Source organism: Colius striatus, chromosome 2 (assembly GCF_028858725.1).
Source record: "Colius striatus isolate bColStr4 chromosome 2, bColStr4.1.hap1, whole genome shotgun sequence".
Taxonomy (NCBI): Eukaryota; Metazoa; Chordata; class Aves; order Coliiformes; family Coliidae; genus Colius; species Colius striatus.
Window position 1 is genome coordinate 114334140 of NC_084760.1, and position 20101 is coordinate 114354240.

Here is a 20101-nt window from a genome sequence, read left to right on the forward strand (position 1 = left end):
CAGAGGTCTTGGGCAAATGCAAGTACTGATAGTTCTAAAAAGTTTTGTCATGCAACCTCCATAAAATCATGACATTTTTACCCGAAGAATTAACTTTTTGAGGCTGAACTGGCAACATGGAGCCAGAATACCACCACCATCTTCAGCCACGGGCACACTGAACGCTTGAGTCACACAACCTCCCATCCCAGGGGAGCTGGAGAATCAGCCCTGTGGCTCCGTACACGTTTCCCCCATCCCGAGTGGCGGCAGCAAAGAGCTGAGCATGCGGTAACCGTCCCGGGGCCCACGGGCCCGCCCCGCCACCCCGCCTCAGGCGGCCATTTCCCGCTCCCACCGTCGCGAGCCGGCGGCGTGAGGGGGCCGAAACGGCCGCCTGCGATTGGCCGCCGCGCGGCGCGCGCCCGAGCCCGCCCCTGGGGAAGCTTCTCCGCCCTGAGGGCGCGACCGGCCTGAGGGCAGGCGCTGCTTCAGCCGGAGCCGGGCCGGCACAGCGGCCACTCACACAGCCTGGGCTTCTGAGGAGCGTACCCACCGCAACTCTGTGCTTTTAGAGATGTGCCTATTCATTAAAAAAGCCACCAATTTTTCTACTTCGCCCACTTCCATGAACGAGGCTCTCCCCACCATAGCAGACTTCCCCGTGCTGCCGCCATGACGGCTAGAGCTAGACAGGCATCAGCAAGATCCCTCCTCCAGTTCATTGAATAGCAGGGTTGGAAGGAACCTTTAGAGATCATCTACTCCAATACCTCTGCAGAAGCAGGTCAACCTAGATCAGGTTGCGTAGGAGCATGTCCAGGCGGCTCTTGAAGACGTGCAAGGAAGGAGACTCCACAACCTCCAATTCCTTGTACTTAGGACATTTAGCAAAGATTAAACATCTTCTGCACCTGTGCTCAGGAGAGCAGCACGGCACCCAGCTCCCTCAAAGCCTTACCCCATCCTCCTCTTTCAGCCCATGACTCAGCCACAATTTCAGCTTGAACATACCCCATGCCAACACAGACGATGGGTGAGATACCCTCTTTTCAACACACTCCTACAGCCTATGTTTAGGTACTGGTGATTCTGCAGTTGTTGGGCAGCTCTTGCAACAAAAATTACTTATTCCAGTGAGTCAAACGTGGCTCATCTAAGAAAAGTATTTTTAATATCTGAAGGTCAGATGTAAGGTTATGGTAGGAAAATGCAGGCTGGAAGTCACACATCTAATCCCACACATGGCACACTTATACGACACACACTCACAGCAATTCAAAGGCTATTAGCTTTATTACCAAGAAACATAGCAACAAAAAATCTTAAAGAATCCTGGGTAGGACTATTTCTCCATTCCAAATCACTACCTTTAAACAAAAATATTCTTTGTTTTGAAGGACTACTTGTTTTACAAACACCTATTAGAGGAAGGGCTCTTCCTTCTCTCAGGGAAGGTGTCCAGGTTTTCTCCTGTCAGCTTTCATTGGTAGCAGCTGAGAGATTACCAGATCGCTTTCAATGCTACTCACAGAAGAAATCAATGTCCTGAAAAACAGTTCAAAGGAAAGATGTTTTGAGATTACTGAAGGATTAACATTTCTTTATCACCCCCTAAAGGTACATGAGTAGATGCACACACAGAATACAGTATAATATACTTGAAAGTACACCATAATATACTCAAAGTATTCTGGAAAACAAAAAGGTCTTTCATCCTTTTGCATAGCTGGGATTGATTGCTTCTGCCTGACATTTTTAAGGTGAATTAGGCAATACCACCTTCTCCATTTCAAATTATTCCTTTATTTCCCTTCGTTCTGTATTCTCAGATCCATACCTGGATTAGTAGGCATACAGAGCCCTTTATTCTTAAACAATTCCTAATCACACATGAGAAGAATGCCTTAAACAGACTCAGGCTGTGCAATACACTTGCTACAAAGAAATGTGACTAGAAAATAAATGCCAGTATTTTGCTTGAAAACTTCCAGCACGGGATAGACTTACACAGCATATTGCTTTCATCTAACTTGCTGCTATTATCTTATATGGCTATGTAGATCTCTATTTTGCTGCAGGGAATTATCACACTGTGGTGTTCAAACTGAGCGACATTTACATTAGACCAGCGTTATCACATATAACTGTCCACTGGAAGCAGAAGACAGGGAGCTGTTTCACAGCAGATGCTTACTGGTAATGAAAATACTCTCAGCCAGCAAATGGCCAGTTTTAAGTGATGGAGGGAAGGCAGACACTGCTTTGTAGTACACACAGCCTATTGTGTTGAGTCTACTGTCCTCAGTGTGATTCAATGGTTCAGAAGTAGCAGCACTGGAGGGGAAAACAAAGCCTAAGTTTCATTGCTCACACAGCAACCAACAGGCATCGATTACCCAGAGCTGCACAAAAGTATGCTGAGCAAAATTCACAGGCAAAAATGTTTATGAGGAGGGTCTGAAGCTGATAGTATGTATGGAATCCTAAGATGAAAGCTGTCTTTTTTTTATGGAAAAAAAATAAAAGGAGGGTTAGAGACATAGGCCCCCAGGCTAATGTCTCTTTCAGGCTTCTCATTGCAGCAGATGCCCCTCACAATCCTTTTCTGCGTCAAGTTCCCTATCAATTTTTCTTACATTCAATGCCATTGGTGTCTGCCACCCAGTGCTTTGATCAGAGGCAGGTCCCACATGATGATTAATCGTTAAGGTTTGGGCAGCATCAGGTTGCCTCATAAATGGCAACCCCTTTCCACAGGGCAACCCTTTTCCAATGGAGAGCACTGTAACACAAACACTCAGCTTTGTAGGTGCAAGGCCAGGAAAGCAAGGTGAAAATATTGCCAGCATCTTGGGGGAAGGTAACAGTTTTGAGCAAGAGACCAGCTTCTGACCTGCAGATGAAAGGCTGCTGGCGTTACAGCCATCTGTGTCAGTGTGCAACACTCACTCTGTAAAAAACAGCACCTTTAAGGGATATTTGTGGAGAGAGCAGCATGCCCATTACACAGATTGGTCAAGATCTGCTGTAGACTGTTTTCATTGTGAACTTTGAAAGAGTCAGACCCTTAAGGTCATGTTTGCAACAGCTGAGAGCAGTAGATCAAGGAGAAGAACTGTATCACACTTTGGTTTTGTTACAAAGTTCCTGCATAGGGTGAAAGTGAAGTAAGGGTGGAATGACTATGAAAGTCCATGTTGCTTGTTTTGCAAAATAGATTTGCTTTCCAATTGAAGTTTTGCATTACAGCCTGACAGCAGCCCATTCTGGACCCTGAGTCAGACTGGAGGCTAAAACATTGCTTCATCCTACCTCTGCTTCCAGTTCATCTTGCTGTGCAGCTGACTGCCTGTCATGTAGTTTAAATAAGAGCTTAGAAACGTATTTTAGTCATTCTTTCATGTTCTGTGACTAATTGCTGCAATGCTTCTGGGCTAAATTCAGAATAATCTAATGTGGTGTCAAGAGAAGCAATCACTTATCCAAGACTCACATTTCCTCAAATAAAGGTTGTCTGACACATTGTAACACAAATCCTAGCAGCTATTAACATGAAACATCCTTTCACTTATTTCTCATGTAACTGAAACCCATCTAATATCTGGACCTAGGATTAAAGATTCCAAACACAATTTCAAGATTGACATGCTAACTGTATTTTGCCATGGGCTTCAAAAAGACATATAGGTAAATATTCAATATTGGTGAAGGTAATTACCATAAACCTACCACTCCATTTGTTTTAAAGCACAGAAATAAGCTACCAGTGAGCATTAGCTGTCAACTAAATTGTATCAGCCTCTGAGAAAGGACTTTCCTCTTCTAGTCCTCTGTGAAGCATTTAAAATCTTTAGTATAATTACAGATTGTCCAGTGTATGAAATACTACTGTACACAATCAGGGAGAATCGGCCTTTCAGAAATACAGCCTAGTTACTCCCAGAACACCAAGGCGTGTCTGCAAAAGCTTTTTAATTCAGCTTTTTGAGGAACCAATAACTGTTATGAGAAAGCAAGCATGCTTGCAGTAAAACAGAAGTTCTATATGACAGTGTCCACCTCTATATACAATTAATAGCAAGCACACTTGTACACATTTCAAAAATACACAGCACAATATCAGACTCCAGAGAAAGCTTTGGGTAAAACTTAACGTGGCCTTGAAGGAATACTATTCAAACCAATAGGGACCTCTAATAGGATCAAGCCCTTAATGCAGCATTTGTAACGTCTGCAATATCAGAGCTTATGTTAGGGATTTCACTGAGGCTATTTGCCTGTATAAAGGCCCACTGATTGGATCCCTAAGCATCTGTGATGTGCTACAATCAACTGGCACGATTATGATTTGTTTTTACAGAAAATAAGCATTATGCAGCCAAGTATAATTATGTAGCCAGCTGGGCTTTTGCAAATTCCTTACCGTTGTAGGAATAGTCTTATTTGCTTCTTGATAGACATGTTGTTCTGAGACTAAACTTCTAGGGAAATAACCAACTGTCCCCATATGGTCTTCATACTGTTCTCCATAAACCTTCAAGCAAGGAGATGGATAATTAGGTACCTTAAAACAATCCTCATCTGGTTTGAGCTAGTTTGTAATTCAGTCAAAAGCAGTTACTAATAGTGCTTCTTACCCTGGTTTTAGATTTTCTAGTTTCCAATTAGCTGGCACATGAATCTAACTATTAACACAAGTTCTGGTACAGACATACCTCCCACTTACAGTTTATTTGGGTATTATTTTTTACAATAAGTGTAGCTAATATTTCTCTTCACTTCCCTTATATTTTAAGGGTTTTATGACCAACTGTGACAAAAGCTTCCTCCAACAAAGTTTCAGTAAAAGTTGAGCCCTTCTGTTAAGGTTCAGTTCATAGTTACCACATAGTTATTGAAGAGATTTCATTTAAAAAAGCCACAAATCCTCAAGACTCCTCAATCAGTTTAAGCTTAAACATTCACTTTGAACACTAAGCTGCTGCTCAGAATTAGCATTCATTTCTCGACAGAAATGCATTTTTGGTTTGCTTATATACACAAGAATCTCCTCTTACACTTCCAGCCCAGAATTCTCCAGAGCTTTTTTCTTTCACTAGTTTTGAGTAAACATAAATCAACTGCCCTTTTTTAACATTAATGAATCTGCAGTCTGGGGCATCATAATCCTCTTCTGCTCTCACTAGAGAAATGGTGTCTAGAAAAAAACCAAAAGAAGGAATGAGGTGGAGGAATTGAAGTACATATATACTTTGAGAGAAAAAAATAAATAGGTGTGTGTTTGCATGCACACGTGTAAAACTATTTCTTCAGAAAAAAGTAAGTTAGCCTGAAATTAATGTCCTCAAGAATTTGTTTTGCTTTTTTGTGTTCTTCAATAAGCAAAGTAATGGCTCAAGAATGTGCCATTTCATCATCAGTGAAAGTTACAATCCAGCTCTCTACACTTACCTTTCACTTGAGTGAAAAATGTCCTTTACAAAACTCCTTTTGCAATAAAACTGCATGTGACATTCCACACAAACCCTACCACTCTGCTTTTCAAGTTGTCAAGCCAATGGAAATATGAGAGCTAAATAAGCAGAGCAGTTTTCCCTCACACTATGGTATCCCTACTCTGCAGTCATTTTTGAGACTATTTTGTCCTCAGAATTAAAAGTAAAATTACTTACAGACACAGTTGTCATCAGCACAGAGCTTCTTGCTGGCAAGCTTGTCCATAAAAATTCCAGTTACAAGTGGACACATTAATCTGAGACACAAAAGTAAAAGAATCAAATGAACACATTGTGTCATCTTTTTTTTTTTTTGCTGCTGTGCTTGCTGAATGCGTGCTGAGTCCAGCAATCCCACTCTTTTATGGAAGAGGCAGACACCTGGACAAACACACTGGGCCAATGGGAAGGGGTTGGGGGAACATTCCAACCCACCACAGGAGCTACAGGCAGCAGGAAGACCTCAGGGTCCACTCATGAAACCAAATCCCCTTCCCAAATCCATTCCACATTAGCATTTCAATCAGCAACTGTATTATTTAAACATTTTAAGCCTTCCTGCAGTTGTTCATAGTCTTAATCTTACCGCAAGCAAAGTTTGAGAATGGAAATTAAGTCAGACCCTCGTAGCAGCAAAGAAAATTACATCCTTCCAAATCCACAAGTTCTTCATTTTCACACGTGCTCGCTGACAAGCATAATCTTCATTGGACCATAAACCCTCAGTGGCACAGATTTGTATTAACAGTCTACTGAAATAACCTACTAGGATCCCAACAGATGGACACAGATGTGAACAAGCCAGGAGGGAACCTAAACCCAGTAAAAAGGCTTTGCAGGTCAGTAATTTCAATTTGAAGTCTAAAAGGTTCAAGCATTGCACACTTGTATAGGCAAAATCCCTCCCTGCAGGGATACACAGTCAAGAGCAACACATCCAGGTTATACTAGGACAACAATCAGTTCATTTCTCTTTACATGGCTGAACTCTGTTGATGCAAGGTGCTGAACACATAGTGCCATAGCCTGACTTAAAAGGTCTTCCATATGCAGTGGAGAGTCTTACAGAACTCATCCAAATTCCCCAAATCTCGTCCTAGCATATACATGTCAAGATTTGTGGGAAGTATTTTAATCAAAATAGATGCACATACACACACAAAAGGAGCAACCACCAGAGTTGTTGTACTGTAAGCAATTCACATCACAGATGTCAGGCTACACAAGGCTGCTCTGGACCAGTCCTTAAAAGTGACCAAGAGCAAGTTTGGGAATTCCCAAAACAGCACTCCAGAGAAGCTGTCAGCTGTTGCCAAAGATCACACTCTTTTAATGAAGGAACATCTTGCAATTTCTAGCATCACCCTCCTATTACAGCTGTCTTCACCACATTCTCCTCATCTTCCAGCTCATTATTCCTTCCTCCAGCCTCTCTTATGTAATGTCCAACTTTCTTTGCTGACAGCTCCACACAAACCCTTCTAAGGGAATAAGGGTGAAGAGCAGTGGTATGCAATGGTAGTCCCATGTACATAGACTAGTGGGGTGCAAAGATAGCATCATTAATGCCCATAACATTATGATTGCAGGAGAATAAAAATAGTTCATGATGGAATAACACAGTTGCTTTTGCTCTCTTACAGGCACATTGAAGTGATTTTCACTTGCAAGTATTTGATTACCTGGAAAATCACACACGCAGAAAAAGAATCACTAAATAAAAATATGTATAGGGAGATAGGACAGCAATTGAGATGACTGTGGAAGTGGTATCATCTTGCCAAATACTCCGAGAGCAGAAGATTCTGTGATTCTAAGATAAGATTTTTCAGGTCTTGTGCAAAAATTATTGCTTGTCTAGCTAGTTTTACTCTTTCAGAAAACACAGCACTTGCTCAGAAACTCAGTGGATACGCCACAACTACCAAGTACACCAAGATTTTAGAAAAAGCAGTCGTGTTTCCTTGAAGGTGCAACACTTTGTCCAAAAGAACCCAGTTTTAAGTCAGAGTCTCTGCAGCTACAGTCGAGCCCACACAACACAGGAATGGACTGCACCAAGCCGTGGCCACAGCCCTTTCCTCCCACCCTTGTTGACCAAATTACTTTGGAAACAGAAACAAAAATCAACACTTGCAATGTAGCTACAAATGCAAATTCCTTGTAGTTTCTTGCCTAAATACCAGCTGCCCTAATGCTTGCCTGAACTATTTCTGAAGGAAATCATGCTAACTGTATCCTGCTTCCTCTCAAACATTAACCTTGGAGGGTCTGACTGCAATTCTCCTAGCCAACACCATGCCACAGCTACTGCAAGATTTACCAAGAAAAAACCCATATTTTAAGTGTATCTCACTATTCCCTTAAACTGAAACATCTTTCTAGTTCTTCCATATGAACAAAACATAGAATCTTAGAATGGTGGGGGTTTGAAAGGACCTCTAGAGATCACCCAGTCCAACTCCTCAGCTAAAGCAGAACCACCTAGATCAGGTCACACAGGTATAAATCCAGGCAGGTTTTGAAAACCTCCAGAGGAGGTTTCAAACACTTCAGCTTTTGAAGTGATTCTTGCACCCAAATACTTAAAACAGTTACGACTCACGATGCTACATCTGATTATTTCACTGCATTCAGTATATTTCATGTCATACAAGACCTGCACAGCTTTTTGACAAATGAAAAACAATCCCAAACCTAAAAACCAAAACAAATCCCAAGATACACAGAAGTACTGTGAAATGTATTTCAGAAACAACTGCCTAAAAATGGACAACTGCATTGTCTTTGTGTAAAGAGATGTCTTTGTAAAGAGACAGAAAGCTCTTCCCAAACCATTTATTAAAATCACTGATAATAGGGATGAAAAGAGCAGAAACCAACAGACAAACCTTTACGTTTCTTCTGTGGATCTGCTTCTACTACCAGCCATAATTATAAAGACAAAAACCAAGTTGAACAGCACTGTCAAACCAATCCCTTTCTATCCTTATCTGGAAACAAAAACCCAACCACTAATGATAAGTTTTTCTTCTGGAGTGACAAAATTGTTCTTGCTGAAAAGCAGCTGTCCCCTTGATAACAAGGCTGAAGATTGACAGTTGAATTTATTCTTAATATGTTGGCATTTAGCATTCCTGCTCATGCTTTTTGCTCTGGTAAAGAGCACTATTTTTCCAGCACTCACTTCTGAGAAATGAGTGTCACCTTAAAAGTAGTTAAACCAAAATACTCAATAAGCCCTGCAAGCCTAACAGATCAATACCAAGGCAGACCTGAGGGAAAAAAAATGGCTTGAAAACAGCATAAACTGAATTTATTTTATAAAAGTATTTCAATACAAAAATTTACTATCCAGTAGGACCATGGAAATTCTACTTCTTTCTTGGCTGTTGTGGCAAGTTTATACAAGTCTTCCAAGTTTTCTGCAGAGAACAACAAACACACTAACTCATCCAAGTATCACTGTATTAAGCAACAGCCATGCACAGAAGTCCCTTTTCGGAGCACCCGATTATTTCTTTGCATAAGTGATTTTCATAGCGTGAGATGGGGTAATTTTGAATCCTTGGAGAGCATCTCGAGCAGCTCCTGCTTGATTTTCATTTTCAAACTCCACAAATGCAATGTCATGGCGGCCAGGCACTAAGCGTACTTCTTTGAATCCAGGAAACCTTTAAAATAAGGTGAAAGTGTCAGATAATAGCTCCTAGTTTGATCATACATCTCTGTTCAGTAGCACTAAGACCTTATCATTAGCATCTACTAAAGTAATAGTACTAATGAAAGACTTAAATAGAAGGGATTTTATTTGTACTGTCTTTAGAACCATGCCTCAATTAAGGATCATTACATGCAAGCAATTTAATCAGTCCTATGCTCAGATAGAAGCAACTAAAGATAGTTTTAAAACTGCTCCTGCTGTCATGGGAGTCTTTTAATACTACAGTCCCCAGCTTAAATCCAGTACAGCTTGACAGCAGACAACTTGCAAAATCAAAATCAGGCATGAAAAAGAATCAGATTTGCTTTCTGCACCAAGTCATCAAAACTGGTATCTGTAATCTTGGCAATAATACAAAGAAATGAAATACCTTCAGAAGAAACTCTTACTTCTAAAAAGTCAGCTTGCCAGCTGAAAAAAAACCAGCATGCAGGTAACAGAAGAATTCAAAGGAAAAGGCCTTTCTATTCAAAACTTACTGATTGAATAACATGGACAGCATCATCTCGTTTGTTTCCTCAGGCAAGTTATTAAGGAAAAGGATGTAGTTTGGTGGGTTATCAGGCACCTGCAACAACAGAAAATCAAAGCTCAGTAGAATATACACAGCTACCTGATCCTCTTCATCTCTGCCTGACCATTTGAACCAAGGCTCATGTATCGTTTGATTTGCTCCCAACTTTGCTAGCTGGACTCCAGCACACTTCCATACAATATGGAGACTGAGTCCCTTGTTCTTTTGCAAGGACCTATTAATTTAAAGAAGTTCTTATTTCCACAAAAATCACAGTACCATATTGTCTTACATGTCATATTTACACTCAACAGCTGACACTGCAGTACTCTCAGCACAGCCAAGGTGGGATCCAGGAGCCTAAGCACTGGCTGCAGTGCTGTTCAAGACATCTGCATGGCAGTGGAATAACATATGAAAGACTCTCATCCTGTCAGAAGAGCAGCAGGAGGCCAAGATAAATATGCTGTTCATCCACAGTAGTACCAAAATCCTATCTTTGGGCAACTGAAACCCACAAAATCCACATGGCTTTAATACAATGTTCTATTCAAATTTATTCAGAAATCTCAACAGATTTAAAGCCTCAGAATCTTTAACAGATTTGCCTGACAATATAAATTTGTAGCAACCCACTAGACAAGGCCAAGCAGTCAGTTTGCTAACACTGAACTGTAAAAGGCCGGAATCACCTTAAATCATTAAGGGGATAACAAAAACTAAAAGAAAAGCAGACACGACAACTTCTAGGCAATGTCATTAGAAAATAAACTTCGGAAGTTCAAACAAATACCTAAATACTCACTGTTGTGCTTCAACACAAATTGGCCTACACATATTGTGCCTTGCTACAAATGATACCTTAAAGAAAAAACCCAGACTGGGAGCAAGATGTTTTCTCCTGTGGATTACATACGCAATTCTCAATGACAGTACTCGAGAAAAGAGATTTGGGGCAAGCAAAGATATTCTTCTACAGTATTTACCCTCCTGCAAATGCTAGCCCTTTAGTACCTCCACTTCTAGCACACATGAATCACTTAGGTCACTGAGCAATCAAGGTGAGTGAAGTGTAGGGAGTTCTTGCTACAGCTCCACACAATCGTTTGGAAAACAAGACACTTAGAAGAAAAAAAAAATGAGCAGAGGATGCTCAAGCTTCTGAAAGGAAGCTTTTAGACACATATTCTGACTCCCTGTGTGGTCACCTTTCATCTTTCTATGGCTACAGAAGAACAACTTAAAGGGAATTTTTAAACAATGAATAAAAGACACAACAAACCCCTTCAACTGTTACTAAGCTCAGTCTAAACTTAAGGATCAAGTAGGATTTAATGTGCAGTTTTCTGTATAGTAATGAAAAGCTGCACATTTTAATTTTATATCAACCAGATATATTAAAAGTGGGGGATTTTTTGTTTAGTTATTGTTATTCAGCTGCTAGACAGATGTCTGACAGCATGAAAAGGAAGCTGTAAAATATATCCTCAAGTTTCCATGTGTAACAAATCATTATTCAGAGAACAATTTTAAGCATTAGCCACAAGAGCACATATTACCTGCTGATTCTGGGCTGCAGTCCCTGGGGCACTGGCTGAATTTGGTGTTGCTCCCTGGTAAATAAGTACAAAATAGTTTTACAAAGGTGTTCTGTTAGAAATACATAAGCACACATCATTAAAAAGTATGTTAAGGTGTTTTTAAGCAAAAATCCAAGGAACTTCTGTTGCTCATGAGATACTCCCCAAAGGGAAACATAAAGCACGTGAATTTTGTTGAAATCCAAAACTGAATAACCAAAGAAAAGATGTCTGTAGTATCTGATTTGACTAATGGTCAAGTCAGCAGATACAGCAATCTATTACTATTACTCCAAATTAAAAAATAATGGTTTAATAGATAGGAAGAAGTAGTTTGGGAAATGAAGGCCTAGACAGCACATACCCAATAGGAGAAAAATCAGTGTTTCCACTGAGGACTCCAGTTTACCAAGGATAACTGAAGTTATTACCATTAGAGCTAGCAGCAATTATTTCTTAAGAGATTTGTATATAATGACTGACTAAATCCTGAGAAATCTGAATATTCTAGCTAGAACATGTTGCATTCTATGAACACTCATCTCTCCTTGATGCCAGCTTGTGCCTTAGCAGGAAGTGTAGTTAAGTAACACAATATTCAAACTCTGTGCCTTGATGTTGTCTGCTATACTTCAGCTTACAAATAACTACAAGTTTTTAGTTTAGGCCTGGCCAACCCTTAGTAGAGATAGATTCCAAGCAAACTTGTTTTCATGTAACTGTTCCCATTCACCATTATTCGGTGTGAAGAGAGCAAATAGGGCATTAAAACACTGAAATTAAAAGCTGATTGAGCTGGTATTTAGGATAAACACACACGCCCTTCTTTTTTTCTTTCTCAAAAAGAGGTGATTTCCTACTTTGGTTTATTGTACCTTTGTCCCACATCTTTATTTTCACTTGGTAACAGGAAAAGAATGTGTGGGGGGGAAAGGAAAAGCAAGGACTTTATAATCAACCTTCTCTCCTTCAACTTCCAGTGACCGCTCAAAAAAAACCAAAGAAAGAAAAAAACCTCTTGTGTGTGTTGGTTTCTTCTTTTTTAAACAGAGATGCAGCTTACCTGGATAACTTTTTTATTTGCTGCATTTGCTGACTGCTCCAGAGATTTGGCCTTCTTCTTTTCCTTCCTTTTTTCCTTATCAGCAAAGGTACCCCGCATTTTAGAGATTATATCAGAGTCTGTTTTTGCATATTGAATACGCTTTTTAAAACAAAACAAAAGGTACAATTTGCAGTTAATAATAGTTAAAACATTTTGCACCACTTCCATTAACTGTGTTCTACTGTGCATTTACACTTCTTTTTTTTCCCCCAGGAACTTCTAACATTAAAAACATTGTTATAAACTGTAGGTATGTTTACAGAGTATCTAATCATCTCAACTCATTCTGAACACAACTACAGAGCTATTAAAAAAAAACATCCAAGATGGAAATGACCAATTCTAACTCATTGAAATCAGAAGTCTATTCATCTACCAGCACCTTTTTAACACCTGTCAACAGATGTAAAAAGAGATTTAAAGACCAAAAATTTTCACTATTAAAAAATCTGAGAGGAGCTAAAATTTTACAGTGATTTCCCACATCTCGGCAGAAAATTGATTCAGCAAAACTCCTCTAAAATAGAAGAGTTAATCCAAACACTAATCCACCTTAATCCAAACCCAACTGCATAAACTGTGTCAACAGCTGGCTTTCTGACAAAGTGTGCCCAAGTCAGGAGGGTTAAGCAGATTCAGCTCTGAGTATACAGACGTGCAACACTACATGCACACACAATCCTGTTGCTTTTACTGTCAGAGACTCTCTCAATACAAAATGACACAGCAGTTTAACATGCCTTCTGTTAGTACTTAGATACAGTATGCATGCTGCAGGCAATATCCAAAGAAAGAATTAAACCTGAAAGCTTATGAAGCCTTCATCTTTTTACTTCCCATTGATTTCTACTGAAGGTAAAAGTCTTTAAGGATAACAGAACTGAGCTTGCACAATTCCTTGGTAAGGATTTCATTAGAGAATCTGAAAGTGTTAACGAAAAAGCTCATGGCTCAGCAACAGAACTCTTTGTGCTCTCCTTAATACTCAAAACCATGAGCTGAAAGAAAAAACCTATTTCACTGTGAGGGTGAGGGAGCCCTGGCACAGGCTGCTTAGAGGGGTTGTGGAGTCTTCTTCCTTGGAGGTCTTCAAGACCCACCTGGACATGTTCCTATGCGACCTGATCTAGGTGGACCTGCTTTTGCAGGGGGGTTGGACTAGATGATCTCTAAAGGTTCCTTCCAACCCAACCATTCTATTATTCTATTGATGTATCTATTCATCACTGAAGTCAAGTGGGCTGCTACAGAGGCCTAATTATCCAAACAAGCAACAACGTGACAATTGTGCTACTATGCACCAAGTACATCGTGTTTTATCACCAAACACTGTATTTGCTTCACTGAAGTTACACTGTAATTCAGTGATTTGGTTTGGTGATCTCATGCATGCACAAGCAGAACTAGCCATCGATTTAAAAAATAAATCACTGGTCTCATCTGTTGACTTCTGCAGAGATCTTCACTAGTAATTATGATTCCTCTAGGCAAATTAATTTCAAGAATTACAGAATCAATTTCATTGCTTTAGCAGAAGACATAATGAGTAAAATGCAAGTACTTAAGAACTGTAATCCAGCACAGAAAAACGTGAAGCCATCACTCAGGAAATCATAATGCTAAGTTCAGCCTCTATGTATAATAACTTACCATTGGTTTCCCATAAAATGGAAAGCCTTGCAGTTGTCTCAAAGCATTGGTAGATGATCCAAGTTCTTTAAAGATAACAAAAGCCTGTCCTCTCATCTTCATTGTCTTTAAAGCCACAATGTCGACCACATGACCAAACTGTGAGAATAATGCATACAGGGATCTCTTCAGCTCTGTTGAACACACGAAACAAAAAAAAGATTATAACAGTTATGTGCAAGTGTCCACTCCTCCAGTTTGCTGTTCTTCAGATACAATGTTTTTTTGCCAGCCTTACCCAGCGATGTGTAACACGAGTTTAGTCAAAATTGTGGCCTGAGTACAAGTTTATTTGCCCAATTTTTCTAAGCTGGTGTGTAACACTTGGTTTCACATCTCTAATATTCAGCTAGTGAAAAAAGTTGAACCACCATCCATTCTATGAGACTAACAGTTACAGAGACACGTATTTATATTTTTTGATATACACACATACTCTCACACATTCAAGTATGATGTGTGACAGCCATCAACAACTGACCAGAAACGTAATACTGTAATATGCAGTATGAAAGAGGTATGACTTAAATAACCCAACAAGACAATTAACTACAAGTAACTACTTAAAGACTAAATGTGAAAACTTTGTAAATATTTAATCAATGTCTTTTCATATTCTGGGTCCAAATGTTTCTGTACAAGCACGCTGCACCTTACAACTGCAATGGATTTATTTTCGTTATTGAAAATCACCTGACTACATGCCAGATTTGACGTTAATATTACTCAATCAAGTTAAATAAGCCCTCTGTATTGCATGGCTATTCCACCTCATAAATCTTACTTTGAAATATTTCAGCAAGGTAAAAGCACTGCCTCTTGTTTACTCTTGTATTTATTGCTAATACCAGTCCAGTCACTTTCTCCAGCTGCTCTTGATGAACTGCAATACTTTAAAAAAGCTTCCCTATAAAAATATTTTCATGATAACTTAAAGAACTGTATTAAAAATTAAGTACATTGTATTCATCAGCTTTACAGATAATTTTAAATCCTACATTTAAAATAACCATGACATTTCATAGTGGAGATTTAATAGTTTATAGAGTACTTTTCAGGGGCCAAGTTCAATGTCTTCTGAACCACCCTGACAAGTCAAGAAATAATTTCTCAGCAAAGCTGTTTCCACTTTCAGATCTCTTTGTGAAGCACCCTGAAGAAACATTTAGACAGACCTAGCTTGGTCTAGCCACTTGGTTCACAAACAGCAACAAATTACTATAACTTTGGATTAAAAGCTAACCAGGAGTATTAAGCTAATGGTTCTACGCAAACATAGAATATACAGCTAGATAAAGGCCAGAAATTTTTGGTTTAGTACACTACAAGGAGCTAAAATTCATCAGCATGAAGTCATCTCCCTCTTGAGGGCTGCAGAAAGTGCAAGGCAGCTCCTTGAACACGATAATGCAATACAGGCTTGGTCATGCCATGTTCACTGCTTTTGCATGGTGCTAAAGCTAACAAGGAGCACACAGATGTACACAGAGAGGGTACTGCTGACCACCAAAACACGTGCCAACCTGTCTGCTAGCATCCAACAGATATTCCCATTACTCCAATTAGCTACATAACTACAGTAGTGAGACAATGAGAAGCTTCCTTAGAAGCAAAGGCCCTGTCTTACAAAAAGGCTTAAACACTGTGCTGTATTTGTTGATTTTAGCTGCTGCTTCATTATGAACCGTCAGTTGCCAAGAACCTGGTTTGTGACCACCACGTGCAGGGTGCTTCTGCGAGCCGCTGAAGACACGGCACTGTCAGAATACCCAGGGTTATGTGCCAGACCAGGCGGGGAAGCCGGCCCAATGCGATACTGTCTGCTTTCCAAAGGCGAGACACAGACGCCGATACCTTCTTTCTTAATCTTGTCATTGATATTGTTGATGTAGATGGTGTGGTTCGGCCTGATGTCCATCCTCCGGGGCGGCTGCAGACCTGCCTGGGGGCAGAGCACACGCAGGAGCCATTAGCAGCGGCCAAGCCGCGGGTTCGAGCCCCCCGAGAAGAGCTGTCAGCGCCGGCATCACCCCAGCCCGCGGCAGCGCAGCGTAGGCCCGCTGGCGCCGCGGGCCCCTACTTCCGCTTCGATCCCATCCTCCCTCCCTCCCTCTCCGCGTGGCGGGTCCCCAGGCCGGCAGGGCGGTCGCCTCGGAGGCGGGAGGCGGGAGGCAGCCGCCCGTCCGGGCCGCAGTCGCGCCGCCGCCCGCCTCACCTCGCCTCACCTGCTCCCGCCGAGACGTCAGCTGACCCCTCCCGCCCCGCGCACGTGCGGACGCGGCGCAGGCGGCACAGCCGTTCCCGCAGCAGTCGATGCGCCGAGCGCCGACGCCTCGATGCAGAGCCGCGCCTGCGCACTGCCGCCTCCCGCCTTGGGCAGGGGAGGGCGGGCTGGGGTCGCCGTGGTTGTGTTGCTCTGTGGCTGCGGCCTAAAGGCAGGCAGATAAATGTGGTTAACGGGTCATAAAGCCCCTCCACACGTAGTTCGATTTCAGTAGGGCAGATTACCGGACGGTATTGGTTATTTATTCCCTCACCTCAGAAGCAAAGCAGCCTGTGGGCAGCCCTGGTCCTGCTGTGGCCTGAGGGCCCGCATTTGCTCTGCCCGGACTGGAGGCCTTGTGCTCACTCCACGGTCTGGTGAAACCCTCAGAAATGCCGCGAGGAGCTCAGGAGCAGCCCTGAGGTCATAGTCAGGGCTCTACAGAAACCACAGTGAGTCTTGAAACTGGCCCCAGTGGGGATTTCCCGCTTCAGGTTTTGGCTCCGCACTGTTCCAAGAGAACAAAAAGTAAAATTAGCTGTGATTTTTCTCTCGTCACAGCTAACACCTGACACAGCAACCTGTGGAGAATGAAGAAAAGCAGTAACTTAAAAATGCCTGTAGACTTTCATTAGCTAACATTTGATTTTAGTTTTGATATTGGGAAGGCAATATATCAGCATTTAATTTCTCGAAAGTACTTTGAAAATCCCTGTAGCAGTGGTAGCTAAGGAAAAATAAACAGAGCAGAGATTGAGGTTACAGCCCTTGAATGTTTGGAATAATTTGGCAGGCTGCATACCTTCATTTCTATGGATAATTATGCAGGCTTTTTCAGAAACAATTTGTGAAGGTTTAACCTGATTACATATCAAAAAAGTTCACGGAGGTAAAGAATATATTGGATAAGACAATTCTTGCTCAAACTATCAATTATGTTTGGATGGGCCGTCTCTTTGCAAGGAGGCAGGAATTTTAGGTAGAGAGGTCTTGGTTGAGTTATATATGAGGAAGAAAGAAGTTACTTCCAGATTCTGGAGCTTTAGTAAAAAGAAAAACTGGTATTTAGGAAGCCCAAAAAACCCATTGTGGATTATAGTGCGTGGGATATAAACATTTTGAACCTTCTTCTGCAGGGGAGTTGGACTAGATGATCTCTAAAGATCCCTTTCAACCCCTACTGTTCCATGATTTTTAAAAACTGTTGAGATGTTATTTACTGGTGGAAGAGAGCAGAATGCTCCTAAGTGGTTCATGGTATGGTATGGTATGGTATGGTATGGTATGGAAAGGCTGACTGTGCTATTTTATGCATTGACCAGCAGTGTAGTCTTGTGTGTAGTTTCATAGTTTAGTAACAATGTTCAAACTACTTGTTATCGAGTCAGCATAACTAAGGGAATTTGTCTCGTAGAATCAAAAAGATCAACATCCTGTAAATGATTTTTAAAATCAAGTCCTTCAACTGTTCATAGAGAAGACACTCTAAAGAAAACACAGTAAAAAACCTCAACCTGACACAAAGTGAGGAAAAATTCATGGCTTCTTTAGTTCTTCCAGCACAGCATGCCATGCTCACATTGGCTCACAGTCACTTGGAGTACAGATGATTTATTCTTGCAGAATTTGAATGCAATAAAGCAGAAAAGCTGTCTTTCCTGCTCCTCAGGTGGGATTTCACAGTGTCCTTGCCAGTTCAATAGAAGTGATATTCATTCCTCAGACGCCTCCCTCTCCTTCCCAAAGTTTATTTGGATTACTTCTGTTTTCTTAGTCCCCAGTCAGAGAGGTACAGTGCTCTTATAGTGACTGAAACAGTCCTTTGTTTAGAAGTGCCTGAAAGCTTCATGTAAAAAATATTTCAGGTTTCTTACCAAGAATGCCTATAGCAACTTAGTAAGTAACTATAATTAATCACCAACATAACGGCCTGGAAAGAGACTTCCAGCTTGAACAGGTAGCTGCTTTGTCAGAGGCTGTCAAACAGTGTTGGAGAAACAAAGCAAGGAGCACAGGAATATTGGAAATACCTTTGTAGCCACTGCTCTTCCCCCTTCCTTGCCCTTTGCCCAAGGTCAAGGAAACATACCATTTCATTATTATTGCTGTGGTTTGTTACAAAACCTGCAATAAAAATCAAAGGGTTTTTTTTTTTGCCTTTATCTTCCTTTTCAAAATTCAATGCAATTCTCTGAACTAAACCAGAACAATAACCAAGAGCTGTGTATAGTGGAAGCTTCACGACACTGGGCAATCCTTACAGTGGTGATTTGTTCCCCATGCACGTAATGATGCTTCACTCTTTTCACAGTGGTTATCTTCTGATAAGAATACTGTGAGATAAGTAAAGTTACTCTGATTTATCGGTATAAAAGTATTTTTATCTCACCTGGGTGTGTAGTCAAAATCACACAATAGAAAGAAAGACGAGTGTGAGTGCTGTGTGATATGGCTGGATTTGTCTTCAGTATATTGTTTCTACCCTTTGATGCTCTGCCAAGGAATATGATAATGCAGCACCTCACTAAACACTGGAGCGTGGACTGAGGCAATGGACAAACGGACAGGAAGTCTGGACATTTCCTAGCGAGTGCAAACAGTGGTACAGTGAGCACTTGCACTGTCAATGTAAGTGAAACTTCACATTTAAGACACAAAAGGTTCTTTGAAGGGTGAACAACTTCAGGATCTATATTCAATTGGAAGGTGCAAAAGAGAAGGGATTGCGCCCTATAAATCAGTGGTTGCTGGGCAGTTGTGCTGACTGCCAGCCCCTAGCGTCAATTGCCAGTAGGAGCCGAGGAGGCTGCGGTGATTTACAGATTATTGTTAGCAGGTTCAGGGTACATGATCGCTGCAAGCTAACAAAGCAGGCTGAATGGACAACGTGATGGCAGGAGAAATTTAGTATTGACAGATGTGTGGCAAAGCACTTGGAAAAGCTTTGTTTGAACTACCTGAATTACCTGTAACCACTCAGGAAGAGGACCTGGCTCACCCCCTTTGAGGGCAATAAAACACCCAGTGTCAGGGAGGCAAACAAAACACCCTACAGAAGGGGGGAAATGCACTGCAGTTCCTTAATAAGGCTGTTTCATAGTCTCTAAAAAGGTGCTTGAATGTATTACTGCTTGATCTGGAAGAAGATAACCTCCACACATTCCCCTGACATTTGTTATTGGCAGTTTATACTTGTAATTAAGTATACTACCTGACAGACCTTTCAGGTAGATGATGTGATTTAGTCAAGGGGACTTCACCAACCAAGAGAAGGGTACACCATCACAACCAATTATTTATTGCTATTGTTTCAGAGGAAGATTGTTCTGTCATGATTAATACAACTGTTTGCTTGTTTTCTTGACCAAATCACCTTTCTCCATTACCAGCACCTTATTTCTTTGGATGTGCTTCTAGTTTATGGCAACAGAAAGCAGCTGCATTGTTCAAAAAAAGCCCAAACCGTTGTTAAGCGAAGCAGAACTGAGTTTTAGATTCTTGCTATTCAGAGTTAGTTATATCCAGTATAAACTGTGAAATGAGTATATTTCATCTTGGTGCTTTATCAAGTATGCTAGGAAAAAAAATTCTAAACCCACTGTAACTAGGAAGGGAACTCCACAGGTCACACAACAAACTTGTTCAGCAGAAGGCATCCAAGTTCACTAAGGGACTACTCCCTTTTCCATCTCAGGTGGGAAGAATATCACTGCACCAGCTTGATTTATTATTGTGCAAAACTACGTGCA

General features: G+C 41.1%; 2 protein-coding genes across 3 annotated transcripts; both read right to left on the reverse strand.

Annotated features, from left to right (window-relative positions):
* Nucleotides 1–1322: 1322 nt before the first annotated feature.
* On the reverse strand, nt 1323–5789 carry OTOR (otoraplin). Its single transcript, XM_010209823.2, has 4 exons — nt 5655–5789; nt 5040–5179; nt 4406–4516; nt 1323–1527 (listed from the first exon to the last, which is right to left on the reverse strand). Exons 1-4 carry the CDS (start codon nt 5776–5778, stop codon nt 1504–1506), a joined length of 399 nt encoding a protein of 132 aa, XP_010208125.1. The 5' UTR covers nt 5779–5789; the 3' UTR covers nt 1323–1503.
* Nucleotides 5790–8565: 2776 nt separating this feature from the next.
* Nucleotides 8566–16371, reverse strand: SNRPB2 (small nuclear ribonucleoprotein polypeptide B2). Of its 2 annotated transcripts, none has more exons than XM_061990473.1 (7): nt 16315–16371; nt 15944–16031; nt 14051–14223; nt 12359–12499; nt 11275–11328; nt 9681–9769; nt 8566–9151 (listed from the first exon to the last, which is right to left on the reverse strand). In XM_061990473.1, the coding sequence occupies exons 2-7, from the start codon at nt 16005–16007 to the stop codon at nt 8992–8994; spliced, it is 681 nt and encodes a 226-aa protein (XP_061846457.1). In that variant the 5' UTR covers nt 16008–16031; nt 16315–16371; the 3' UTR covers nt 8566–8991. The 2 variants fall into 2 exon arrangements, with proteins under 2 accessions (XP_061846457.1, XP_061846458.1); XM_061990474.1 differs by having other exon boundaries at nt 16305–16362.
* Nucleotides 16372–20101: the final 3730 nt, after the last annotated feature.